The 26,961-nt window shown below is 41.9% G+C and overlaps 2 protein-coding genes and 1 non-coding gene across 3 annotated transcripts in view; all 3 read right to left on the minus strand.

Annotated features, from left to right (window-relative positions):
* The window catches only part of LOC139642162 (sickle tail protein homolog), a 111,503-nt gene extending 91,361 nt beyond the window's left edge, over nt 1-20,142 (minus strand). Inside the window, exon 1 of the mRNA XM_071516912.1 lies at nt 19,862-20,142. Coding sequence (XP_071373013.1) covers nt 19,862-19,931 — 70 coding nt within the window. The 5' untranslated portion in view covers nt 19,932-20,142. The remainder of the gene's footprint in view (nt 1-19,861) is intronic.
* Nucleotides 20,143-22,031: 1,889 nt separating this feature from the next.
* On the minus strand, nt 22,032-24,210 carry LOC139642174 (OTU domain-containing protein 1). The gene has a single exon (XM_071516935.1). The coding sequence runs from the start codon at nt 24,056-24,058 to the stop codon at nt 22,628-22,630; it is 1,431 nt and encodes a 476-aa protein (XP_071373036.1). The 5' UTR covers nt 24,059-24,210; the 3' UTR covers nt 22,032-22,627.
* Nucleotides 24,211-26,519: 2,309 nt separating this feature from the next.
* trnar-ccg (transfer RNA arginine (anticodon CCG)) lies at nt 26,520-26,592 on the minus strand. The gene has a single exon. It is a non-coding gene; the product is annotated as a tRNA-Arg (tRNA).
* Between the last annotated feature and the right edge of the window lie 369 nt (nt 26,593-26,961).

Raw genomic sequence — 26,961 nt, forward strand, 5'->3', positions numbered from 1 at the left:
TTCATTTTTACCAAGAGGCAGGGAAAAAAGCCAGTTTGGGGTTGAGGGGGTTTTAAGTTGTGGAAAGTGGGGGATGGGCGGTTATGGAAATGTCATACGTTTGTCCAAAAATCACACATGCTCTGGTACAGCTGCTTATGGTCCATGGAGGGTTAGAGGAGAGGCTGTCAGCCAGTGGGAGTTACTGATTGACTCAGTGGAGACCCTAGGGTGCTGGGACCTTATCAAGGAAGGGTGCTAGGCTTGGTGCGGGTTGTCGGAGTGCCTCTGTGGTATTTCTGTAATTAACTGACTTTTCTCTCTGAAGGTTGTTATTAAACTGGGGCACGGGTTAGAAACGACTAGCTCCATATGAGCTGGGCTGAAGCCAATGTAGGTTGGGCTCACTGTTATGTGCTGTTGACAGAGACAAAGTACAGAATCTGCCTGCAGTACCGCAACATCTACATTTTAGTCAGGAAAGAGGATTGGAAGATTGGAGTTGATATTCGGTACTGCAAGCAGTAACCTTAAATTAAATATGTTAGAGCAGTGGTTCTCAACGTGGGGTCCGGGGACCACCAGGGGTCCTTGAGGGGGTTCCAGGGGGTCCCCAGCAAACTGATGAATTGTTAAACTTCACCATTATTTCACTTACAAGAAGTTAACACAATTAAAGAATGTAGAAGAATGACTATTTTGATCATAGTTTCACAAAAAATCATATCTAACAATAAAAATATTCTCAGATTTGGGTCCAAGAGACAAAATCTCCTCAAATGGTGTATTAAATTAGAGGTCCTTGATATGAAAAAAGTTGAGAATGTTAGAGGACCCTTTCAGCCACTCAGTGTCTCAGTGTAAGCTTTGAGAAAGGCAACGGACTCATTAAATATGTTATCCATTAACCTTAACTGCCCATGTGAGTGTCTCCTAGAATAAACACAAAGGCCTACACCAGTGGTGAAATAAGGTCTGGGGGATTTGGAAAGCAACAAATGTGGTCAGCCCATGTGGGGGAGGGGTGCGCTGTGCACCTCTCTCTTGAAGATTAAGGTTGAGTATGTTTTCCGAGCCTTCGGGGATCGGTTGTTTCTTTCCTACATTCCATCTCAGAGCCCCCCCCCCCAACCATATCATGAGTCATTACTGACTGTAACACTCATTCAATTTCAGCCACTGAATCAGTGACTGAAGGCAAACAAACTGTACAGAAATGCTGGAGTGAGCTTTGCATTCAATCGTTTACTCATAAACACATAGGGCCTACAACACAAACACAAAGCACGAGGTAAGCAGTGTTGTAGTGCCATGGTTCATGGCATGGTCCCATGTGGGGTCCGGGGACCACCAGGGGTCCTTGAGGAGGTTCCAGGGGTCCCAGCAACTTGATCAATTGTTACACTTCATTTACAAGAAGTTAACACAATTAAAGAATGTAGACTGTTATCTCTCTCTACCTACAATACAGATAGTCAAGGAATTCTGGACAAAATCATATCTAACAATAAAAATATCCTCAGATCCTTCATATGAAAAAGGTTAAGAATCACTGTTGTAGTGTGCTGAGTTGCATGCTATGCGTTCATAGGGTTTGAGTCTAGGCCGTAAACTCCCTCTCTCCTTGCTTTCCTGCTGTGCTCCAGGATGCACAATATATCAAGACAGAAATACCATAAAATAATCTTTCTAAAATACAACCACCAACAACTTCTTGGAAATTGCTGCATCACCTAGAATAGATTTTGTTGATTTTACCAAGAAAAGCGTATCATTGAGAGGCAAACTTGGTCAAAGTTGCACCAGAGGCTACAGTAGAACTTGAATGTTCTTCAGAATAACAATTTCTCACCCCAGCAAACAATCAATATTTCATCAGAGACTTTTTAGTAGTTCATAGGCTCATGAAATGAACATCTGACTGGAATCTCTATCTGGAACACTACTGTATCTTAAATCGGTCAACAACAACACTAACAAACTGCGCATATTGTTTTTGTAGTTCCCTTTTTCTCTTCTACAGTTCTAGCTGTTGTTTGCTCTATACTCCCGGGTGAAGAAAAGTGACTCAAAGGCAGAAGAGGAGAGAAGTCTATAAGAAGACGAGACTCGCTGACAGTCGCGACCAATTAGTCTTAACACTCAGCCGGTCCCTGCCTGGGGAGAGCTACCCAACACGTCACATTATCTGCTGCACTGATCATGGCAGGAAGGCTGAACATCGGCCGCCACTCATCCCATAGTTCAGAGGAGATGGCAGCCCAGACAGGTGAAGTGCTGTCTCTGCCACTATCATCAGCTGTCTCTAAAACAAACAAGATTGCCTGAGGTGAGTGGCGCCTTCATCCTGACTCTTCACTACAAAGAAATCTCCATCTTAACAAGTCATTTAGTCTATTGCTGAGTCAAAAAACTGTAATTTTCTGAAAATAAGTGAAAAAATCTGCCGCTGAGGTTAGATAATTTCACTTGTTTTCAATGCATATCAACTTGTTTTAAGAATTTGGTAAAATCAAGTGTCATTTTCTTGATAGTTTTGCAGATGCACTTGTAGTGCATCTGCCTTATTCTGACTATTCCATTTCTGTTTCTGTTTCAAGATAATTGGCTCTCATTTTTAGAAATTCCTGAAAGAAGTGAAACTGCATTGGAAACAAGTGGAGTTATCTCACCTCATTGGCAGAATCTGGCAGAATTTTTCTCTTGGTTTAACAAAAATAAGATTTGAAGGCTGAATATGAGACTAAATAACTTGTTAAGATGGACGACTTGCCTTGGCTTTAATGGAACAACATGGTTTGAAGTCGAAAAGTTGCTGCTGGCCCATTTCCCAGTCTGTTCCTTATGTATCCTATTGAAACTAAATGTTGTCTGCTCTTGAAATGACCATGAACAAACAGAGCATACTGTCATTTTGGAAATACCAACTGCTTTAGGCAACAAAGTCACGTCATCTAATTTTGGTGAGGGGGTCCACTCCCTGGGAATAAGCAGAACCCCTTCGTAATATAAGAGGATTACTGTAAAACATGCTGAAATGGAAAATGTTTACCTCAGAAGGCCTCGATATGATGACTCACACGATGAAAGGAGACAAAATGAACATCTAATGAATTAAAAGGCAGTATTAATTTTGCGGCTAACTAAGGTAATTCATTGAGAGGGATTCTGCAGAGTCCCACAGTCTCAGTATCATCATAAATTCTTCCTCCTCATGGCCTGTCTCTGGGGCCCCCCTGTGGCCTTGTGAATCACTCCTGCTCTTTAGCCTCAATGGGCATCCGCATGTGCATTCACATGTAACAAACACACACATATCTAAATTCATGTTTTCATGCAGTTAGCCCAGAAGCAGTTCCTTCCTGTGCATTAAGCTCACAGCCATGTCCTATCCTTTACAGCTCAGCATTTTAGGAGAGTTTAGCTTCTTATCTAGACAGCTTGTCAAGTGTGTTATTGCGGGCAAACTGTGTGTCAGACTGAAAGCCTATGCCTGAAGTGTATAAAGAGGATATGAGGAGAGACAAACCACCTCTCCATTCAGACTGATGTAAATAAGAAGCTACTTCATTCTCTTTATGGCTTATTGATTTTTAGTTCAATGGCTGGCTGCAGAGAGAGAGAGAGAGAGAGAGAGAGAGAGAGAGAGAGAGAGAGAGAGAGAGCGAGAGAGAGAGCGAGAGAGCCCTATACATCAGACAGAGAGGCAGTTAACCAATTCTGAAGCAGCAGCATCTTTCTGGGAACAGAAGCATGGACAGACCAGAGCCATATCAACGACATTCCCACAGGACAAAGCTTATGCCATAAACACATGAATAAGTTCTTACACACACACATACACACACACACACACACACACACACACACACACACACACACATATATACTGTATATATAAGCACAAGCTGCAAGTGTGTTATAGTGAAATCAGACTCCTTATGAAACAGACAGTCAAGGTGGCGAGGAGCAGGCTAATTATATTGTCAGATTCTAATGGTAATGAGTATATTTTTGTCATGGAATCATTCACTCTGTTTTTGTTTCGGGTCGCGTAACCAAAACAGCGAAAGTATGAATAGGAAGGTGGAAAACCTCCCCTCAGATGTGGTGGGAAAACACAATAGACATATTCACATGTTGGGTGAACAATATTCCGTTACAGTGGGGGCATCAAGGAGATGAGGTTTCCAGAGAGTCAGCTCTGCAGCAGCACTGCTCACTATCAAATGTGACTTTTTTTTTAGTGGATGCTTTTGGCGCAAACATCCTATACAGCCAAAACATTAACACCAGCTTGAAGGAACAGTGAAAGGTTAATATGATTTATAAATGCTGAAGTCTTTTCAAGCGTTGATGCAAATACTGAATACTGAGTAGTTGCAAATTGAGACATTTTTGAAAACACTGTAACTTTATCTCCCACCTGCTCATCTTCAATAGAGGCAAATGTGATGCAAATACAAAGACATGAACACACACACAGCCATGCGCGCGCACACACACACACACACTCACAGACACACACACACACACACACAGACACACACACACACACACACACACACCCTATGGGCCTGTTAGATCTTGCTGTTGGCATCATGTAAACAGCTTGAGGGGCTAAAACAGCCTTTTAGTGACTCATACATTATGGAGAGGGAACACTCTCTTTTTCGGCACTGGGACAGCTGCAACCTTGTGTCCGTAAGGGTTTCCTTCTGCTCTTGGCTCTTTCAAAAAAAAAAAGGTGGATATGCTCATGTGTATGTGTTCCCGATACGTGTCTTGACTAAGCTAAAGTACTGCCTGTACTTTAGTAAAGGCGTTCCTTAGCTCTGCATAACTCAAGGCTATTTGTTAATTTGACTGAAAAGTGACAGATATGAGTGATATCGTATTTGAAAGATGAGCAAATTTGACCTGTGCTTTGAGCCACAAGGAGGCAGCACTAGGTATAGTGGAGTCTTGTGTATTTGATCCCCTAGAGAACGGATGTCATTTAGGAGAATGAAACAACGGGAACACTGAAATGAAAGCACATTCAAAACATGAACTGCATACTGATAAAACTCAGAAATGAAATGCTTGCAGCTACATGCCTTAACAAGGAAATTTCCAACACATACGCACCTCTGATTCATACAAGAATTTATTTTCTGATCACCACATTTTTTTCACTTCATTCCTGTTGGTCAATTTGAAAGTCTGTCGTCAGGATAAATGTGGCTCTACAATACAAGTAGCAGATCAATATTCTGCTGCCACCTGCATTTTGAATCTATTGTTATCTGTTGAGGTTAGGATGAATGAAAATTTTCAGGATAGTTCCTGCGCTTGCAGCTTCTCTTTAATGTATGGGAAACACGGCATCCTGTGGTCAAGAATTGTGGGGTAACGAGGTCAAGAATCGATACAGTGAATGATGTGAACCGTAATGTGGTCAATCATCTAGAGAATCCAGAGATTTTTAGACCTGTGGAGTCATGTTTTGTATTGATGACTCCCTATCTACCATAGAAGCTGTAGAGAGTATTTATAACTTACAGTGACATGGCTCACAACGACTATTTCATTTCTGACCTTTAACATGTGAAAATGCCATTGGTCTAAGCGCTCTCATGGGGATTGTGAATAATCTGTGTGTGTCTGTGTGTGTGTGTGTGTGTGTGTGTGTATGTGTGTGCGTGTGTATGTGTGTGTACAATGGCTTGCCAAGAATCTAGATTTTCACTGGAGGTTTTCATGGCGTAAGTCTCTAAATCAAGCTGACAGCTTTCAAATGACCGATTATCATCCCCATAAATTTGCATACTTTCGCCGGTGCATATTATTCCACTCAACATTGCACATACACCAATCATAACAGTTATATCATATGCTGTAAATCAGACTTTAGCTGAACTATATGGAACGGTGGGAATTTCACAGTGGCAACAATATGTCTCCATAACTCACAGTATGGAGGCTTGTATAGAACCTAATACAGCTTTAATCAAACTAAAGACTTCATCGTCTATGAATGGTACAATTCAGTTCAGCCACTTAACAGGGTCTATTAAAACCAATAATTAATTTCAAAGCTAAATTTAATCTCTATAACCTATGTCTGCACAGGGAAGATAGATTAAGGCTTCATTAATGTGGACCTTCTTTCATGCCTAGTTGAGCATCTCAGCCCTCTTCCATTGCGTGGCAGGAGACTTGGCCGACCACTTGGATGGGAGATGAGGTATGAATATGAACGCTTTTTTTTTTTCAAGCTCTAAGTCATGAGAAAGGTTGCCCTGGATGTGCTCAAGACAAGTGACTGTATCATGTGCTCTAATGGGCTGAAAATGTCTTGGGGTAGGGGGGTTGCAGTACATCCAGGAGAGACAGGAAGATGGAAAGTAAAGGCAGTTTGGAGAGATAAAAAGAACAGCGGGGACGTTAGTAAGACAGACGGAAGGGCAGATGCAGAGAAACAGACAGATAAGCGTGTAAGAGCATGTGCACAGTACACTGCAAAAAATCTCCATCTTAACAAGTCATTTAGTCTTGTCCAAAAGTCTTAATTTTCTTAAAATAAGTGAAAATAATCTGCCAACAGCGATTGATAATTTCACTTGTTTCTAATGCAAATCAATTTGTTTCAAAAATTTGTAACAAAATTTTTGTATCGTTTTCTTGACAGTGCAGTGATCTGCCTTTTTCTGACTTCTTTCAAGATACTGACACTCATTTCTAGGAAATTATTGAAAAAAGTGAAACTGCATTAGAAAAATTGACGTTATCTCACCCCATTTGCAGAATCTTTCTCTTGGTTTAAGAAAAATAAGGTTTGAAGGCTGAATATGAGACTAAATGACTTAAGATGGATGTTTTTTGCAGTGCAATAACAGAAATAGAGGGGTTGGAGTCCTAAGAAAAGAAAACAGAGATAATGAGTGTGCAGCTGTGTGCATGCACTAAGTCTCCGGGGCAAGTGAGCTACACCAGTGACACAGAGACATGTGAACTGCAGTGACAGCAAACATCAGCATCCATGTCACCACACAACAGGAAGTCCGCAAAGTGTACACGTGCATGCAAGCAGGCAGGCACTCACACACATACGCACACACACACACACACACACAAGGCTTCAGTCAGCAGCAGAGATCTGCTGAACCAACAGCATGGAGGCACCAGGGCATGGGCCAAACACAGGACAGAGATAAGCATCAGAGTTTACCTAACACACACACACACACACACACACACACGGAAAGACACAGGCATAAAGGGATGGAGACACAGAAAAGAGCATAACGGCAGCAAATATGAAGCAAGAAATAGGCCTGGTGTAAAATTAAACCAGGGAAAAAAGGCTATTTAGCTCTGTGTGAGGTGGCCCTTGTTATTATTTAAGCGTGTGAGGAGGGATGTAGGATTGTATGGATGAAGGACAGAGGTGGATGGACTAGTCAGGTGTGATATGAAGCAGTGCTTTCTTGCAATGAAAGATACTGATTCTTTAGCTTTTTCCTCATTAAGCTATGGACCATATGATCCTACAGGCATAATGAGCTCCAGTCTTTATGGCTTTCCGCTATGGCAATAATATGAATATATGGACCAATGGAATGAACAGTCCAGTCCCTCAGCTATGGATAGCATTGACTTGAGGCTAATTGTAATATATTAGACTCAAAATAGCTGCAGGCCTTTCTGAGAGCCTGGCCTAAGAGAAAGAGAAAGCTATGTCTGTCTAATTTTACTGAATGATGAGTGTATTCTCATATAGCAACATCTGGGCTTCTCTATTCAATCTCAGGCCCACTTTGGAAAAACGGTTTCTGTAACTGTCCTTTGGAGCCAATATGTTCCACAGATACTGACTGACAATGGCATAAAGTCTCCCTTGACAAGAATCAATCAAATATTTTTGGGGGATTTTGCTGTGCCTTGCTTAGGGGAAGTAAATGCTCCATACGACTCCAAACTGTAATGACGCTACAGTGGGCCTTTGTTTCCATGGGTTCATTCGTCAAATGTGTCTTTTCAACAGGAAAGGTAACCTGACTAGTCCACCGGCACACATGTTTTTGATTGGCCTTCAATTTCAAAACTGGGGTCAGAGGTGAGGCGGGCCCACCCCACCCCTCATCCAACATCTGCCCCTCCTGGCCCTGACCCTCTGCCTTGTCATAGGTTTGTGTACACACGTGTTTCAGTGTTCGCATTAAGCCGGGACCGAGTCGAGACCCCCTCGGGTGTGTTTCTTTTGCCGTGTCTCTCTCTCGGTCTCCCTCACCACACCTCCCGGTTCCCCAAGGTGCTGATGAAAAGACTTCAGAGGGAGACTTTCACAGGCCCGATTCATCTGGGCCAAGGCCTCCTTAATGAACTGATGAGCTCACTCTGGGACGCAGAGACGCTCTGGGTGCTGGAGAGACTGATTAAAGGGAGAGGGGGAGGGACAGGAAAGAGAAGGGGCGAAGGATAGATGTATAGGAGGGGAGAGAACAGGGGGGAAAAAAATCCTCCTCTCTTGAGGTACAACTGGTCCTTCAATGGCTGCTGCCCCTCTGCTCCTCATTGGGGAGAGTGGAATAGGGAGGGGGATGGCTTTGGCCAAAAAAAAAACCCTGAGTCTGATCCTCATTAAGAAGCAAAGAGAACATCAAAGACCAGCCCCAAACCTCTATCAGTCAGGAGCACCCACAATCCCCATGATATTAAAACTCAGGGGTGCCATTCAGTGTCAAGTTCTGAGGCGGGCTCGGGTGACTGAGGGATGGGGGGACTTAAGGTCCTGAAGGTCAGCGGAAAGTTTGAGCTAACTTCTCCTCACCTCAGTGATTGGCTACTGCTGAATAAGCTTTCTGCTGGAAGGGGAAAAAAAGTAGGTGAGGATGATAACTAGCAGCTGTGGGTAGATGATGGTAACAAGCAGCAGTGGGTAGATGATGGTAACTAGCAGCTGTGAGTAGAGGATGATAACTAACAATGGTCCATCCCACTATCGAACTTTACTTGAAAAGGTATCAAGTGAATCTGTTTCTCCAGGAGAAAACGGGTAACCTGCAGCAGGACCAATAAGAAGGAGATGAAGAAAACAGGAACCTGCAATAGGAATAAGGTCAACTGCCTGTAACTACGTTTGCTGGGTTTGTTCTGTTGAGGCCCTCTGCTCTACCCAGAGCCCAGAATAATTTGTTGAGTATGTCAATTACCCGTACAAATGGAATCTTAACCTTTTCTCAAGAGAGCTATGTGAGCGACTAGGAAAAGTGCGCACTGCTCGGTTAGACATTTTAAGGAGAAGATGAATGTTGAGTATACATTCCACCCCGGTGGTCCAAAACGTACAGCTGGGCAGACTCAGGTCACAATAACAGAGGGTGACTGAGAGAGCTGTTTCTATCATAGACGCAGCAGGCGTCAAACACACACTGATAACTCCTGTTTCATCTTGGCATTGCTGGGACCTGACCTCAAAAAGAATGCTGCAAAACTCCAAAGGCCAAAAATATATGAACAGTGCAAAAAACATTTAAAAACTACAGATCCTCACAATGTGCAGATGTGCATGCATCCACATGCACACGCACACACACACACACACACACACACACACACACACATCTGTTTATCATTGTCTAAGTTTGCAAGCATTTAGGTCGTGGTTAGGAGCCACACAGTTCTTAATAAAACACTGTTTTCCTGCTGATGTGTGAATATGAATAACTGACAGTTTGAACTGAGGATAGCAAACAAGACACAGGCATTCAGTCATTGTGCTTACCAAAACAAAACATTAAAACAAAAGTGTCAGCTCATTGTTTTATTCATTGTGCTCAAGCAATTGTTAGCAACATAAACACCATAAATCAAAACAGAGGATTATTGAACGCATTTTGACAGACACAATCATCTATAGAGATGTATAGAGTCTCTGGAGTGTGGGAGAAGTATTTTTTCAGCCTATGTTGCAGAGAGATGGAGCGAGAAAGACAGAGGCAGAGAGTAAAGGACCCTTCTGACCTTGCCAAAAGGCCTGATTAGGGCTGTCTTCTCTTTGGACCCACAGGCTCTGCCATTAAAACTCTTACGCAACAGTTGGCCAATGCAATGGGTCCGCACAGCCAAGTCTGCGTCATCATGGCGCTCAGTTTCACATACATAGCAGAGAAGCTGCACATCATATTGAATTGTTAAACATCATTAAGTCATTCCCCTCCATCGAGTACCACAGCAGCCGTAAGACTTCTGATGGAAATGCAATATTGATTTAAAGCTGAGGCGAAAAATATGTTCAGCTGGAAGGGCTGGGGAAATATATGAGGTGAAAAAATCATACAAGACGCATAGTAATCGATCATAACAACATAGAAGAGATATTTAGCAGATTTAAATATATGTTATAATGATTTACTTCGAACTGCAACAGAAAACTACTTGAGAAGCATCAGAGTTTCAAATATCTTCCTAAGCCCCTTATTCATTCCTTAAATCAAAAAATGGAACACACAGAGAGCATGGCTGGATTTAGATGCAGTAGGTGGCTCAATAAAATTTGTGGCTCATAATTAAAAAGAATATATTTTGTCTTCAGATTGGATCAAAGGATCAACAACTGTTTGCTGCCGCCAGCCCCCCCCTCCAGTACCACACGTCTTGGCATGCTGGTATTTTATAGACTTTACGGGAGAAAAGTGGATTACCGCAACTGAGAGCCGGCCTGGAAATTCACAGGAAGTTCCACAGAAGTGAATTTACTGTACACAACAACACCGAACATATTCATTTCCTCATTTTCACATGAGGAATGTTGCTGATAAAGTTTTTAAAAAACGTTTGCTGATAAAGCAATAGGTTGCTGCTTATTCTGCCACTCATGTTTCCCTCTTATCACCAAAAATAGAAGTCGTGAGCAGTTTGAATGGATAATGGATAGCATGTATGCCTGCAGCTGAAGGTGCTTTTTGTCTGTGTGAAAGAAAAAGCAGCTGCTAAAGCGGGCTGTAGAGTCATCAAGAAAGTTTTCTTCAGTTTGTGGATGTATACTTTACTCCCACAGCCCCCTGTTATGACCCCACCCAATCAGCGGTCTCCTTTCCACTTGCAAACACCCACTTGTATCCTGGCTCTAAACCTCCCATTTATCACACTGACATGAGCGGCTTGCGGTTATTGACTGGGAGTGGATTCCTTTCTCATCCACAAGCTCAGTTATCAAATTAGATACTGTCGCAAAATGTTTGGAATGTTAAATGAATGGCGTCGTATAGCTTGTTTATAGCACTGAGCATCTATTTAGTGGTAGTGCTAATGTAATCAGGAGGAGCTTATCAAATATGTTACTGAGAAAATGTGTTCAGGCCTGTGTGTGTGTGTGTGTGTACATTCACATGCTTTTTTTCGGTTTGTTTTACAACTCTTTAACATTTAGGTGAAAAAATGCCTGTGCAAGGCCTCCACATAAACAGTATTAGGTGTCTTGACATGAATTTCCCACAAAATATTACTGCATGTGGGTCCCATAAAACAACATATGGACAATACACACACATATGGCAGCTGTCTAGCAAAAGGTGAAGCATCCGGTTGGTTATACACATTCCATAACAACTAAACACATAAGTAAAAAAAAAAAGCTCTTTACCTTCCTGCATCCTGTCTGCAATGCCACAGTGAAAACAACGTGGATTGCACACACAGGTACTCATTTGTGTGTGTGTGTGTATGTGTGTGTGTGTGTGTGTAGGGTTTGTGTGTGTTTAGGCTTACCTCTGTGGCAGGGACCCAAATCTTTTTTATTGATTTGTAAAGTCATTAAAATCACACTTGGTGAATAAAACACTCAGTGTGTCAGCATGGGTTTGAAGATAAGCCAGAGATAAGCCTAATTATCAGGTACAGCCGGTTTACCCCCACCATCCACACACACACACACACACACTCACACACACACACCAACATTAAGCATTAACATGCATCCAAATCCACATAAACACTGCGCTCATTTTCTCCCCACACACCTATTTGATATCTTCCTTTGAACATGACCTTGCCTGCATCTTCAAAGGAGAGGCTATTTGACTTCTCACTCATCTGTGTAGAAAGCAATTTTTGTTCCCATTGCCCCTTTAAAAAAAACAACAATGTCATCGGGGCTGGCATCACGCATCATTAGTGCTTGGGGAGAGCATGCAGAGAATGTTATTACACCCTGTATCCCAACAGAACAGAAATAAAGCCAGATTGTCTCTAATCACCAATACAGAAGCAGGGATATTTCAAGACTACCGCTCAGGGCAGATGAATGACAACTGCGCTGAGAACTGTGACACCCTTTGGGAGTCATAATTTTAACAGTGTACATTCCGATCTGTGTTTTATCAGGCCTTAGATCCTTCCAGACTTTAGATGACTATAAACATGATAGAGATGTTTGTTTACTCATAAGTTGATTCCAGAGGCAACAAAAGAGCAGTAGTGAGAATGATAATATTGTCGTGTCTACAGGCGCTCTGAGTTCCAGCTCAGCTGTAGCAGCCAATAAGCATCATTAAGTGCCCAGTGTTGAGAGGTCCATGTGCCACTTGTTGCTACTGAACAGGTGAACTTCATTAGCTGCCTGTTCTCAGTAACTTAACAGTCGAGATGGTGAAGTTTGTGCGGTGACATCATGTTGGCCTTTTAAGTTCTATTGCAGACCTGCGAAGCTGCGGATACTTCATCACTTTCTTTTCAAGAAGAAACTCACAACTGGAAGTCAATTAGAAAAGTGAAGAGAAGAAAGAACAAAACATCTGGTTCCTCTCCACATTCCACCGGCGTCCCGCTGCTGCGGAGACGGAGAACTCGGGAGAGGATGGATAATTCATCAGGCACACAAAACCTCTTGATGCAAAACCATTCACTATAAGACAGAGATCAGCGCATCAAGCAGGAGTAACTCTATTGCACAAGATGCCATTTACATTGCACTCTGACTGTAAATCTTTGTGATGTTATCTCCGCTCAGTTTCATCTTGCACTAAACAGGCTTTTCGGTCTTTTCAGAATGCCAACTCCCCTTGACTTCATTTTTCGAGAGCGACCTTTGTGTTAGCTCTCTCCTCTCTCACAAATGCTTGATGATGGAATAAAATGTCAGCAGTCAAAAAATACACAGAATTTTTTTTTTTTGAAAAACAGGCCAAAGAGAAGCAGACAGAGGGAATGCTTTTCACTGTCTTGGGCGTGTAACATTAGAACCGGATCTACTAAATGAAGAAATGCCCCGAAAGATATGAAAAGGTCAGCAGAAACTGAGAGTGCCAGAGATTAAGTACACACTATTGTATTTTAAAAGATGGACCTAGATGGTCAGCAAGCCTTTTGATTTCTGTGAATCAAATAAAATCTTTATCTATTTGCACCATTATGAGTGACCTTTAGGGCACAGCAAATAGTTTCATTAAAATGAATCCCTTGAAAGGAAACTTTAATAATGACTATAATAATGAGTCAACACTGGCAGGAAGAAATATCTAAAATAACAAATAGAAATATCGTTCAGACAATTACACTGCTAATATCTATGCAACATATTATGGAAGCAAACCCCATGCAGACATGATCTATGATTCAGTGGAGCCAGCCACTAAAAACAAACTGGATATCAACTCAAGGTTACTGTCTTTTATCTGAGAGCGACATCCCCAGTTAAAGCTAGAAAAACAAGAGCATATTACTGTCGGGTGGAGGAGGCCACAGAGTACCCTTAAATCTTAGTGTTTTACACTCCGAATAACTTAAGAGCCCTTAAGGGACTGGCTTTTAATCCACTGCGAAAACAGCTGTTTAGCATCTCCTGGGGCTTGGCTATTTCCAGAAGGATCAAGTGCCAATCTAGTGTGATCAGGATCTTGAGTGGGACAGACAGCCTAGCAGACGGGGCATTTCACACCTTCTTTGAGCGGATAACAGCTCACTAAAAGATCACACCGCTAGTAGTGACTGAACTATCTATAGACGAGCGCTCGGCTTGTATCTGTAAAGATGTCCTTGGAAATTAAGGCCACGCTACATCCTCACCTTCACGTCTATTTGATTTGTTTTCACAGAGAATTATAAGTAGAGATGAGGAGTTCATTGCGGGAGGAGACAGCATCTTCCCCTGGTTTCTAAAGCTTGACATTGGCACAGACACCATCTGCATTCCTGAGCTGGTAAAGAAGCACATTCTGTGATTATCATTCCAATGCAGCATTTGCCATTTCCCCCCGAGTGATCGCATATAGGGGTATACTGTGAGTAAGATAGCATGCAGCAATGTTTACCGTTTCTCCTGGACATCCTGACGAAGACAAAGCTGATAAGTGATTATACAGCACTGTAGTTTTAACAAGAGCAAAGTGGAAATTCATCCAAAGTGAGAGTTAACAGGCTAATGGAGCAGTGGATGATCTTCTTTTATTACGATGGATTGTTGTGGATTTGTTTGTTTTGATCCTTTTATTTCGCAACAATTTATAATGTTAACAAAAGTGATACATTATTATTATTAAGATTAGTGATATTATTATTATTAGGAGATTTATTGGACATTTGATCATAATGAATTTTGCACAGCTCTACTGCAATATGAAGATATATCAAGGGATCTGAAAATCAAACACTGAAATAATGAATTCTTCAAGAAAGAGAAATCTCAGTCAAGTATAAATAATGTGTACTGTTGTTTCTTTTCTTTTTCTATTATTATTTTATGACTTCTCAGTCAGGTAGCTAGGATCGGATTCGAATTTAAATAATTTATTTCATATTTTGATATTTTATTGTTAAAAAAAAAATCTCTGATCCCCATCCTACTGTGTTAACTTCAAGCCATGTTGCATCTCAACATTGCATTTCACCTATTGTCAACTAAGCATCATAAATGGATATTCCTCTTGTAATTGAATCTCTCCTGGCTGGACGTTACACTTCCTAACAAAGATAAGAACATCCACACTTGATGGTTTTATTGTTTATATTATTTATACATATATGTTTGTAGAACTTAATATAATCTATTTTTGTGCTTATATACTGTCTTTTTCCCCCTGCTGAGTCCACCAGAAACAACTCATGGAGAAATTCACGGGTATGACGGATCATAGGGGAGGTTCCATCCCACGCTAATATCAAAGACTTGAGCAAGAGTCTGAAAGAGTGCTGAGGAATGACTGAAAATTTGTCAGCACAAGTCTATCTAATTAAATTAGTTTGGTCGACAAAAAGGCATGACAGGCTCGAGTTGATGGGGCAAGACCTATCAACTCAGCGCTTTCTGCCAGCGCTGCTTGGCAGAAAGCTATGAGTTGTTCCTTGTGAAGTTCAAGTCAGTGATTGAGTTGGATGTTAAGGTGCCCCACCCTCTCTTCTTGGAGATTGTTACCACGCTGATGGGAAAAGAGAAGGCAATGTCTTCATTCAGCCACCTCAGTCAGACTGAATATCTTGCTCCACAAATTGTTGAGGTAATCTTCAAATATCTCTGGAAACCTGAGATGATGAACTCCATGATTGGGAGTGCAGCTGTCCAGGATGTAAAGGAGCTTTTTGACAGACAAATCACAGCTTTCCTCATTCAACATACTGATCTCCAGACAGGCACTGAGCAATGGGAGTGTCCCATCACACAGTGAAGGCTGTGTTCACTTCATTCAAAGAGGGATCAAAGACCCCCCACCACTGCCATTAAAATGCCCTTAATGGAATTAACACTACCAATGATACTGGCAATGCCCACAGTACCATTGGCAAAGCTGAGGACATCAGCAGTAATGCCCAAGATGCCATCAGTGAGAGCCAGGAGAAAGCCGCCATGGTTCTTGGTTGTAAAAGCATGTCTCTCAAACACCCAAAACCCACTTTGTGAAATGACCGCTAAGGTCAAAATGGAAAATGGAAACGAGGTGAAACAGATCAAGAACAAGGGATCTGGAACTTCTCCAGACACAATCAAGTGCTCTGGATGAATCTCTGAGAGTGAAAAATAGGCAGGTACTGGTATGTATGTTTTGATGTAGGCCCTCATTCAACCTTGGCCTGCATCGAATCCTAATAAAACCTGAAACACATGTGTATTTCTGCTTGTGTGTTTCATAAATATAATATTTCAGGTAGTTTTCCAGAAGGGATTTGATACCTATTTACCTGGAGTTTAATTGGGGTTAGACAGTCACATTTTATCGAGGAATGTGCCTTTTTTAATAAACATGTTAGAGTCTTTTACTGTCAGATGGAAGATTCTGTGCTAACAACTTGAAACTAGGCGCAACTTTATATCTAAAGTATATAGAGGAAAACACGTCTAAAATACTATATGATGATGAAGTGTGATGACACTCACACACTATTGTTTACACTTTCTGTCTCTATATATGTGTGTATGTGTGTGTCCATTGTGTGTGTCACCACAATGAGAATATGTGTGAGTAAACCAGCACCCCTCTGCTCCAGCCCATGCCTCCCTCTGGCATGTTCTATAACAGTAACAAACACTTGTGGGATCCTGGCCAAACTCCACATAATTCCACAATAACAGTCTTTCATGTGGACTGTGGGGGAAAGGTTAAACTAATAATCTGCAACATTTTCATATAAATTAAATTTCCATTTCGCCACTCTCTATCAGCAGACGCAATAGTGATTCAACCTATGCTCAGCTCATGAAAGCTTTTACATTTGCTGTTCTAACACCTGGCGTCTGGTACATCTTTCCTGGGAAAATTCCTCCGCCGCTAAGGAAATTATGCATTTTATGTTTCCAGCAGCAGCAACAGTGGTTTGTTTGGAATAAATAAAAGAAGCAGTTAGCAAGAGCAGTGATAGCCAACATGGCTGAGCAGGCAAAGAAAAGAGCACCACCTACAGAAACTCAAACTTCATCAACAGATAATCCAAGGGAAGAAGACACCACAGTAAAGTCTAAATCACACTAGGTGATTTTAACACAGATTCTAAGGCCAATTGGGATTTGGTCTAGTCTGGGTTAGGGGGTGACGGTTGGTGCATATTATCCCGTAGTATGAATGAGCTCAAGACTCCCGGCTCTGGCCGTTTGGCCCGATGCAATTTTTTCAAATGTTTGATTTTGTCTGGCCAAGTCTGGTCGGGCTTGTGTATTGTGAAGTGGTACAAGACTCACCAAGACTGAAATCTGGCAACAACCAATGGGAGTTTAGCTCCAGGGGGAAGAAAAAGAAAATTAACTGAACGCCCACTCACATAGATTTTAGTTTTAGTTTTAGTTTATATCAGCAAGATTCCCAACTCCACTTGCTCCACTGTTGATAAGTTGCTGTACAAATTTCATTTGGAGGAATGAAGCCATGCCTGGATCAGTCCATATAAGCATGCAATTACAAATTAAGAGAAAGAAGACTCCTACAAAATTCCTCATCAGTGTTATTCTTGTAATAATGTCACTTCAAAATACGAATGACAGAGTCGGGTAGTGTGTGATCCCTCGCCTTCACGTGTGTCGCCCATCTTTGTCCCGTCGCCTAGTGTGAACAGCTTCCTAACTGGATGGCAAACAGCCGTTGTTTAGTCTGAAATGCCCTAGTCAGGGAAGACTTGAACAATCTTGTGGTCTAACCTAATCTCTGGGAAATGTAGTGCAAAAACACCATAGCAGTGATCGCTTATTACAAAAGATGTCAAAGTCAAAAAAGCACAGATCTTGCAGATTACCACTTTCAAGAATATAAATTGAACAGCGCTGACAGCAATCCTCCATCACTGCTGGCTTCCCTTTCTGACACTCAGTCTATTCGCATATGCTGTAGTATTCCCTCCAGGTGATGTCGAGATCATTAGCTGTTATAGCATTTTAAAACTGAAGAGAGTGATGGATGAGCTGGTGCTCTGCTGCTATCCAGATGCTATTTTGTAGTTTGGATATGTAATGTGATGGCTTTCCATCTATTGGACTAAATGAATATTGAGCCTTGTGGCATGCTATCCCAGAGAGGCAAGCGTGGACACTAAGCCCAGCAGCTGGGCCTTGATCCAGGGACGGTTGTGAGATTGTGAATGTGTGCGTGTGTGTGTCAGAGAGAGAGAGAGAAGGAAGAAGAAGAGATTGAAACTTGACCCAGCTGTCGCTTGCCTCTGGACAACAGGAGAAACGGATGGGCTGAGTCAGAACGTGAGGTTTGCTGCTGAAGAGGCCATTCTGTCCTTCGCCTCACCAAGTCAACATGCACTGCGTACAACCTGAGCCTAACCTGCACACAACATCAGCACTTTTCAACCTGCTGCCCACATGCATGTTCCTCTCTGACTGCAACAAAACACACAAACACGCACACACACACACACACACACACACCAACCTGCCAGAACGAGTGCTGTCATAGATATAGGTCGGAAATGTATTACATATGCAACTGCGCACATGTAATGTCACAGAACCGGGGTGTATATGCACCCCTCCGGAGGGTTTTGCAGCAACTGGCAATTTTCCACTGCGTCCTCGCTCACGTGTCCTGTCACTCAACCTGTCACCATGGAGATGAGCTCAGCTTCTCTGTGTCTCATACTGTAGTGCATACACTGCAGCACAGAGCAGCGCAGGCAGGCACAGCTGACACTGTCGCACGCCTCACATGCAAGCACGAGCACGTCTTTAACCCGTCCACCTGTGCCATAAATGCACAAAAGCTGAGCCCCTACGTGCCTCTATATGTGTTGTCTCTATTTATAGCCATCTATCCTTTGTGCTGTTAAGGTTGTGGCATGCCGTGAAGTGGTTAAAGATGCATCTCAAGGTGAGCATCACCTCACTAAGACAGAGCACAAGAAGTGTCACACACACTGAGGATACTGGCCCTGAGGGGGAAAAGTGAGCAGTAGCACATAAAGGGCAACTGCCACTTCAAATAAGTGTATAAAATGGGGACTCTGTTGACTGAGCAGTGTGGCTGAATGGGCTGAACGGCTGATTCCCACGCAGAGTGGATCACAGGTGAGGGGGTCATCATATCCTCCACACAGTCCAGTCACGCATAAGGCACATATGGTATGATGAGCAACATCTGTGTCTTCTGAGCTGGGGAAATATTGTGTTTTATTCTGTATGCCTGGTCCAGTAGGTTGCAGCAACACCTGACTGATCGTTTTACCTGTTCTCATGCCTTGGAGGGAGACTGAGGCAGGAGATTCACTACAATCATAGATCATGACATTTTCTCAAAGACTCAAAACAGACTTCAGAGTTCAGCTTGAAATCTGGAAGTCATGGCAAAAAATCTTCAACAAAAACATCTGGATTCAAGCAGAAGTGTTAAACTTTTTTTTGTATTTGGTAAGGCCTAATTATTATGCTATGTAGAGAGGTCTAATTATCTAGTGCAATGTCTTATCATTACACTCCGACACAGAGTGCAGTAGGGATACTGAACAACAAATGGCTGATTAAAACACAAATCAATACATAAAAGAGTAGTCTCTAACAAAAAAAATCACTGTAATATTCCTGTAGGGACTTCTCTGTGGAACTCAATAGTGAGTTTATAGTGACCTTGTCATACTTTAAGGCATTTTTACCTGTGGTATCACTATAATACTCCTACAATATTCCTATGGAATCCCTGTAGAGCCTTGAAGTTTGACTCTGATATTTGTACAGTATCATACTAAATTGTATGGGATTACTTACTTACTTACTTAGTTTTTTGTCATAGTGGGTAGTTCTTGAATGTTCAAAATAAGCATGCCCCTAAAGTGAAAATAAATAAATAAGCATGCCCCTAAAGTGAACAAAAAAGTGCAAAACAAGTGAGTTTTTGCTATAATTTAGTCTTACAGAGTTACTGTGAAACCCTTATCCAAGGTCAACAGAAAAGCCTCTTAATAGGTCAATAATATTTCTTACTGTGTAATTTGGGACTTCCTTTGCGATCACTCGGCGGAAGGTCTGCGAACTGCACCCGGTGTCCCGACATGTCCGATACCTCTCAGGTCAGAGCCACGACCACCGACGGCGACGATGCAGCTGTGCTGTAGTTTGTTTCAAAGTATCCGGCAACTTCCCAAGATGGGGCTAACTGCGTCGCGATGAGCGTCTCCCCGTTCGGTTGGCGCGTGGGAAGCTTTTACGGACACACAAAACACCGGAGGGAAGCGTCTGTCATTGACTTTCCCTTTCCCTGTCTCTCTCTCTCTCTTTCTCTCACTCTCTCTCTCTCTCTCTATCTGCTGACTGTGTGCCAGTACTGCGGTGAACCAGCCTGCTCGGTCCACTCTCACCTGCCAGGCGCCTCTGTCCCCCTCTGGTCTGTTATGTGGTTCATCCAGGCAGGAACAGGCTCTAACACCCCCCTCCCCCGCATTAAAAAGATAAAAACTTTTTTCCCGATGTCCACATGACTGCAGAATTACGTCATCACGATATAGGTCTCAGGAAAAAGAACTATAGTAATCCCATAACTTCAGTAGGATGCTATCTACAAATGCCACACAACTACAATCTCTATAATAATACTATAGGAATATTAGAGCGATGTCATGGGACATATAGGCCTACAAATTGCCACTATAAAGCCTATTGAGCACCACAGACACACTGTCCTATATGAATATTAGTATTTTTTTTATTAGTGAAGACGCTCATACTAAATATGATTAAACAATAGAGTTAGGAAGCCTAAATAAAGTCACAATGTTTGGATCAACAATCAAAGGTGGGGCAATTTACTAAATTATGAATTCACAAACTTTCTAAAAACTTATCCTGTAGGCTAATTATGTTATTTTATCATGAAACATAGCCTATCCGCGTTTTTACTAATCAGAGCACTGAGTAGCTTATTTTGCTCAGGTAGTCTAACTGATTGATAATGCCGAGGCGAATGCAGTGATGAAGGGTCACACGCTGTAATCAGTTTGACAAAATAAATATTATATATTTTCTGGTCGTGTCAAAGTGTATATGGGAGCCTAGAATGCCATCTACCGGTCGAAAAGTGCAATGTCACCAATGGGCAGCGGTCCTTGAATATGCCATGGTTAAAAATCAGGCTACCAGGAGTTGGTATTCTTTCTTAATAGCCTATAATCCTAATTATGGTGTAGGCCTATGCTATGTTCAGCCTGGATCTTTGGTTCTTCTTCTCTTTCTTTTAAAGGGCAAGGTGATTTGCTCCTTCACAAACTTTTTCATTTGTTATTTTTTCTGTAGGCCTATATATTATTGATTCCCTAGGGGATCAATAAAGTGCATCCTTTCCTTATTAGATTACTGCCAAGACACATTCTGGACCCACACTGACTTAATAATAGTTGGTAAAAACCTGATAAAGTTTGACATATGTCAAACTAGGAGTATATAGATCAGAAAACAAATACTTGCAATGATGGAAAGTCTTGGAAAGTTTACTAGAAAATATTTTGTCAAAGGCCTATTATGTCTATTATTATTCCATTATGCCTTTTGGCATAATGATTACTGAGCGGCCAAAAGGCAAAGAAAAAAGAAAAAAAACATTCTCAAAAATCACACATAACCAAAATAGTTCACTCACTTAAACTCACTTCAATGTAATAATATTGAAAAAAGTATGTACATAGAAGCTGGTATTATTTGAAATGCACTTTATTTCTTTTAACAAATAAAAAAAAAAATAGAAAACCAACTGAATGTAGAAACACGCAGAATTAAAGTGCAAAAAACAAATTTGGCACTGTACTGTCAAATAAAATATTGCTTTGACACTGTCCCATTTTGCACAGGCCTCGACCACAGTCACTTAATGTAATGAGGTCTGCAGCCCGACCTGCCTGAGAGGCCACAGGCTCATGGTCACTGGATGTAATGAATTCCAAACATTACTTTTCACTTTTGGGCAGCAGGGGGTGTGCAGCACTCCACAGTCTGGCCCACCTAAATGCTAATCTGAATGCAATGTAATATAACGGGTCGCAATACTCTCCATGGCCAATTCTGTACGCAAAATGGATTCAAAAACAGCTGATGAGGTCACTTTAGTATTGGGTAATATTTTTGCTTGTAGTGTAGGCCAGAGACAGACATCAAACTAAGACTATGAAAATCAGACATTAAAAAAATGTAAGTTTATTTTGAAACATTTTGTCTACGAGGCGTATGAAGAATAGACATAATACAAACAAAATGAAGAAAACTGTTGATTTGTTCTCACAGATACTTGCGGAAGAGTGTAGGCTAGAGACGGAGAGTAAACAATGTATGCAAATAAGGGGGAAAAAATGCAAACCAGGTTTCTCTTTATTGCAAAATATTTGGCAAAGGCCTAATAGGCATAATAGAAAATTAACTGTCACTGACCTGCCAATGAAAGGTAAATAAATACTGTATGTACTCAAAAATCACATACAAGTAAATTGGCAGTTTTAAACGTCACTCACTTCAACATCATCCCAAACATTATCAAAAAGCACAGGCTCACACACTCTTACAAACACTTTCAGAGGCAACTGCCTACCATTCGGCTATCTAAGTATGTACAAAGACCAAAGTATGTGCACTGCACTTCCTTTCTCTAACAATATAAAACTTAGAAAAATAATTTAAAGCATGTAGAAACCAAGCAGAATCAATGTGCAAATAACAGTTTTGCACTGTACTGTAACAGTGCACCTCTCAATTCTCAACATATTGCTTTCACATATGCCCATTTTGCTCAATGTACATTTTGGACAGTGAGGCTGCCATCGACTTTGCCAGTTCCTCGTCCCGTTTCCTCTGTATCTGTGAGTGACGGCACCAGTCCTCATACTCTGGGTTGGGGAGACTCTTGTCCAGAAGGACGTCGTAGTGTCCGTTGCTGAGCCAGCTGAGCCAGACGGCCGGTTTGGAAGCGTCTTCATCCCCGAGATAGTGCACCATGGTGGAGACGGTGGGACTCTCCAAGCTTCCCCCTGTTGTCAGGTGGATGTTGACGTTCAGCATCTGGCTCATGGCTAGGAGCTCGGGGTACCCAGCCCAGGCACCATCCTGTGCTGCATTGATCAGGAACTCCCCTACATCCCCTTCGATGATGGGGTTGAACTCATCCAGGTGGTCGGCTATATGGTGCACCGTCTGCTCCCTCAGCTCCCTGTGCCTCGACTGCTCTCCGAAAGTGGCTTTGCACACGGCTCTGTACAGGCAGTTGCCATCTGGGATGATGTGGTACCTGTATTTATGCCTCTCCTGGAGGTACTTGTTCTGTTTCTCCACTTCAGCCAGATACAGGGTGACTTTATCGTTGATGTCCCCTTTCTCTGGGCATCTCTGTGGGGACGACTCCTGCAGGACGCTGAGCTCGAAGGCCCGTGTCTCATCTGATTGCGGGAAACTTTGCCCACTGTGTAGATGATGGTGATCTTCATCTATGAGGTCTTTAGGTTGAGCTGCCCTGCAGGGAATGGGCTCCACTTCGTGAAATGAGGTCCATCCGTTGCTTTTGAAGGGGGCATTAGTCACTGAAACCTCATCATCCTCACTTGAAATTCCCACCATCCTCTTGCTTTCTTCTATTCTGGGTCCAGTGATGCTGTTGCTGTTCAACAGATTACTTTCAACCAGTTCTGGGCAGTCAGAGAAAAGCTCTGTCCCATTGCTCCAATGATCAATCAAGTCCACTATCAGGTCGGAATCACAGTTATTAGTCATACTTTCACCATCATGTGAAACTGAGTCAGGGGACGATCGTTTGCTCTTTGACTCCCTCATGATATGGATAGGTACGGACCGCTCCACTCCATCAGGTCGGCGAATTATTATTTCAGCAGTCGACGTGAAGTAAACTGGCTTCATCGACGAAGTTTCGTAACATGAAAAGGCAGGCATGTTTGCGGAAGACGGCGTCTCTCTTACTGGATCCCCGTTGGCCGTTGAAGTTGTGTCTTGTTGTGTGACGCCTGGTTTATTAACCGCAGAAGAAGTTGATGTTGTCCCGGTCAAACGGTCAGATCCGCTCGATATAGTTATTGAAACTTTGCGAGAGGACTTCGGATAGTGTGTCAGCACACTGTTGTACAGCTGCATTTTGAAGGACTCCTTTATACTAAACGCTGTCCGGGGGCTGTTACGGAAAGATGACAACAACATCTAAAAATACCCAGCATGTCATCAATAACAGCAAAGTTGTAGGGAACGTTTCCATGGTCCTGAATCCTGATACCATTGACACAGCGAGGAGTAGACAGTCCAGTTTAGCCATCTTGCGTCAGTCGGAGTTGCGGAGCCTCCCTAATTTTAGACCTGAGAGTGTAACTGGAGCCGCTCCTCTTCTCCAGTCCGCCAACCACAAAGAAACCAAGACGACTTCCGAGCATCTTCTTTCAAAATAAAACCCTTACTGACGGAAACTGCACCGGAGCGTTTTTGAATAGGCCTATGTTAATAATGCAATTTACTGAATTGAAAGTGAAAGTGAATATAAATAATAGGCTTATATTTAAGGAGGAATCTGTATTAGGAATTTGAATCTGCTGTTTTTCCCCAATAAAGTTCTGCCCATGGCCTATGCAGGATTAAAAAACATGTTTTATTATTATTATTTTTTAAGAGATTCTTTGTAATTGATGTCCAGACTAATTTCTGTCAGTTATTTAGGTTAGGCCTACCTCATCTGAAATTGTTCTGCCCATATTTTTGTAGCCTACATCATATTTCCTCCACTGGTAAATCTGACAATATGAACAGCTACACTGAATGTTTGTACACGTTTCTATTTGTTCCAGGCTAACAGAGGCACCCTAAATAAAATGTCATGGATGTGACAATAAAGTCTGTAAGGTGACAAGTTTTGAGGAATTATTCCCTGGCAGAGACTCCTAGCGAATGGCTTCTTCTGAAGGTAGGGAACGAGCGCTGACATCTCAGTGGAGTTTCACCTGAGTGACGATTATGATTTTATTTTGAAGGCAAAATCACGTAGCTTCCGGTATTGTCCTGGCTGTCTGTAGGCGGCTTGACGCAGCTCTCCTCTTCCAGGAGACTGGAAGAGTGCATCACTGGAGTTTTACCACAAGGCGATAATATGAGGGATTTGATGTGTCACAGCCACTGTTGGGTGCTAAACTGTAACTCAGTAACGTGTAGTGTAACGAAATGCTAAGTCAATTCCAATAACAGTAGGCTATTACCCATCAAAAATCAAGTCGTTACCTTTGATATTACCCCCTCTTCATATCAGTTTGAAGTTGAACTAGCCAAAAATTAGTGATTATCCACATCCCCTGGAAAATGGCAATATAGAATATGGAAAATGACTCATCAACGCTATTTGGTCTCCCTGAACATTCACAGGAGAGGTAGACTAATTTATTTATTTATGAAAATAAAAGGATTCAAATGCCAAGTTTGGGGGTGTCCCAGAAAAGTAATATAACGAGTAGTGTAACGAATTAGGCTACTGCTCCCAGGGAGTAATGGTAATTGAGTGAATTGAATCACCTGATTAACGTTTGTATAGCGTGTGTTGACCATGACTGTGCTCCCCATTCTCACGGTGACTTTCATACTCAAAGGGAACCCGGAACCCTGTGTGTGACCTGGTGTTAACTTTACATAAGAAACTGGAAATGTCTAGTTTGAGCTAAATGGGTAACATAATGTCTCCTTCATCAACAGGCTGATTCCGAATTCGTGTATTGAATAAGATGTTGGTTGCAAGAATACGACAACGCTTATGAAATGGGGAAATTATGTTTTCTACCTGCATGCTTCCTGGAAAAATCTGCACCTTATTCCAAATTGAATGTGTTTCTGTCCCATATGTAATGGGAATAAGCTTGTTCAGAACATATGTGATATGGTCTCTTCCTAATAGATATCTACTGGTTAACAAAGTTAAGAAATTTCTTTTAAGATCATTCATCGCTGTTATCCTGTCAAGTCATTTTTGGAGGGATTCAAGAAGGATATTGATGAAACCTGCACCCAGAGACTGCCTTCCATTTGTTTTGACTTGTGATCACACTCGGGAGTCTGTGGCAAGGCATCTGTCGTCTTATACTGGACTCTATCTGTAATGGTTTTGTACTTTGCCTGAAGGATGTATTGTTTGGATTTACAAATTATAGGAAAGAATTAGAAAATGAAGATTTTGTGTGTAATCTTGTCATATTGCTACACAAGTTTTATATCCATAAATGCAAGGTCTTAAAAAACTAAACCCCTTTTTTGTTTTTGTCATTGTTCATTACCGGAGAGTTTTTCCCTGCCTGTCCCTGTCTGCAGCTGCGTGTCTGTGGTGTCTCACGTTTCACTCTTGAAACAATCAGAACAGGGGTCGTTAATATTAATGAGCCTTAAAGACACAGCGACAAAAACAGCCTGTTTCTTGGCAAGGCTCAGAGAGATGCTGGAAAATGAACGTGTAAAAATGGATTGAGTGTTTTTGGTATATGACACCACACAAATAGCTTTGAATGGACCCCATGACATAAAATAAAACATTGGAAAGTGTACAATATGAGACCTTTAATATGCTTCATTCAAAGATATTTCTTCCTTAATTGCGACTCACGTCCCAATCATTGACTCAATTAAAGATGTTGGTGTGCGACCCAGGTGGGACTTGAACCCACAATCCCCAGCTCCGGAGGCTGATGCCTTATCCATTAGGCCACTGGGCCGGTTTATACAATAGAAGTTAAATCATGATTCTCTCTAGGGCAGTCAATAAGTGTATTTTGTTTACAGTTTTTCACAATTGCTTACACACATTTTCTGAAACTAAGGCTCATTTTCTCAAAACTCTAAACACAACACAAAAACACTAACACAAAATGCAAAACTCCACAAATCTCTTCCAAAACCAAATACTGCATTCAAAACCATTTTATCTCTTTTCAAAATGTAATTTTGCAACAAAATGACACACACAACCATCATATGAATCTTTCTAACAACCGACTACACACTGATGTGCTCGACGGAAAACACTATTATGCCTTTTGCATGTTCAGAGTTAGACTGACAGTATGCACAGCAGCCTGTTGTAA

This window comes from Centroberyx affinis, unplaced genomic scaffold, assembly GCF_046629955.1.
Source record: "Centroberyx affinis isolate AG114_WGS23_722 - 3 ecotype Tasmania unplaced genomic scaffold, CSIRO-AGI_Caff_v1 ptg000436l_1, whole genome shotgun sequence".
NCBI classification, from domain to species: Eukaryota; Metazoa; Chordata; class Actinopteri; order Beryciformes; family Berycidae; genus Centroberyx; species Centroberyx affinis.

What these genes read in the sequence shown, in the direction of transcription:
- LOC139642174 (XM_071516935.1), bottom strand. Translation starts at nt 24,058, where the DNA reads ATGTTGTTGTCATCTTTCCGTAACAGCCCCCGGACAGCGTTTAGTATA.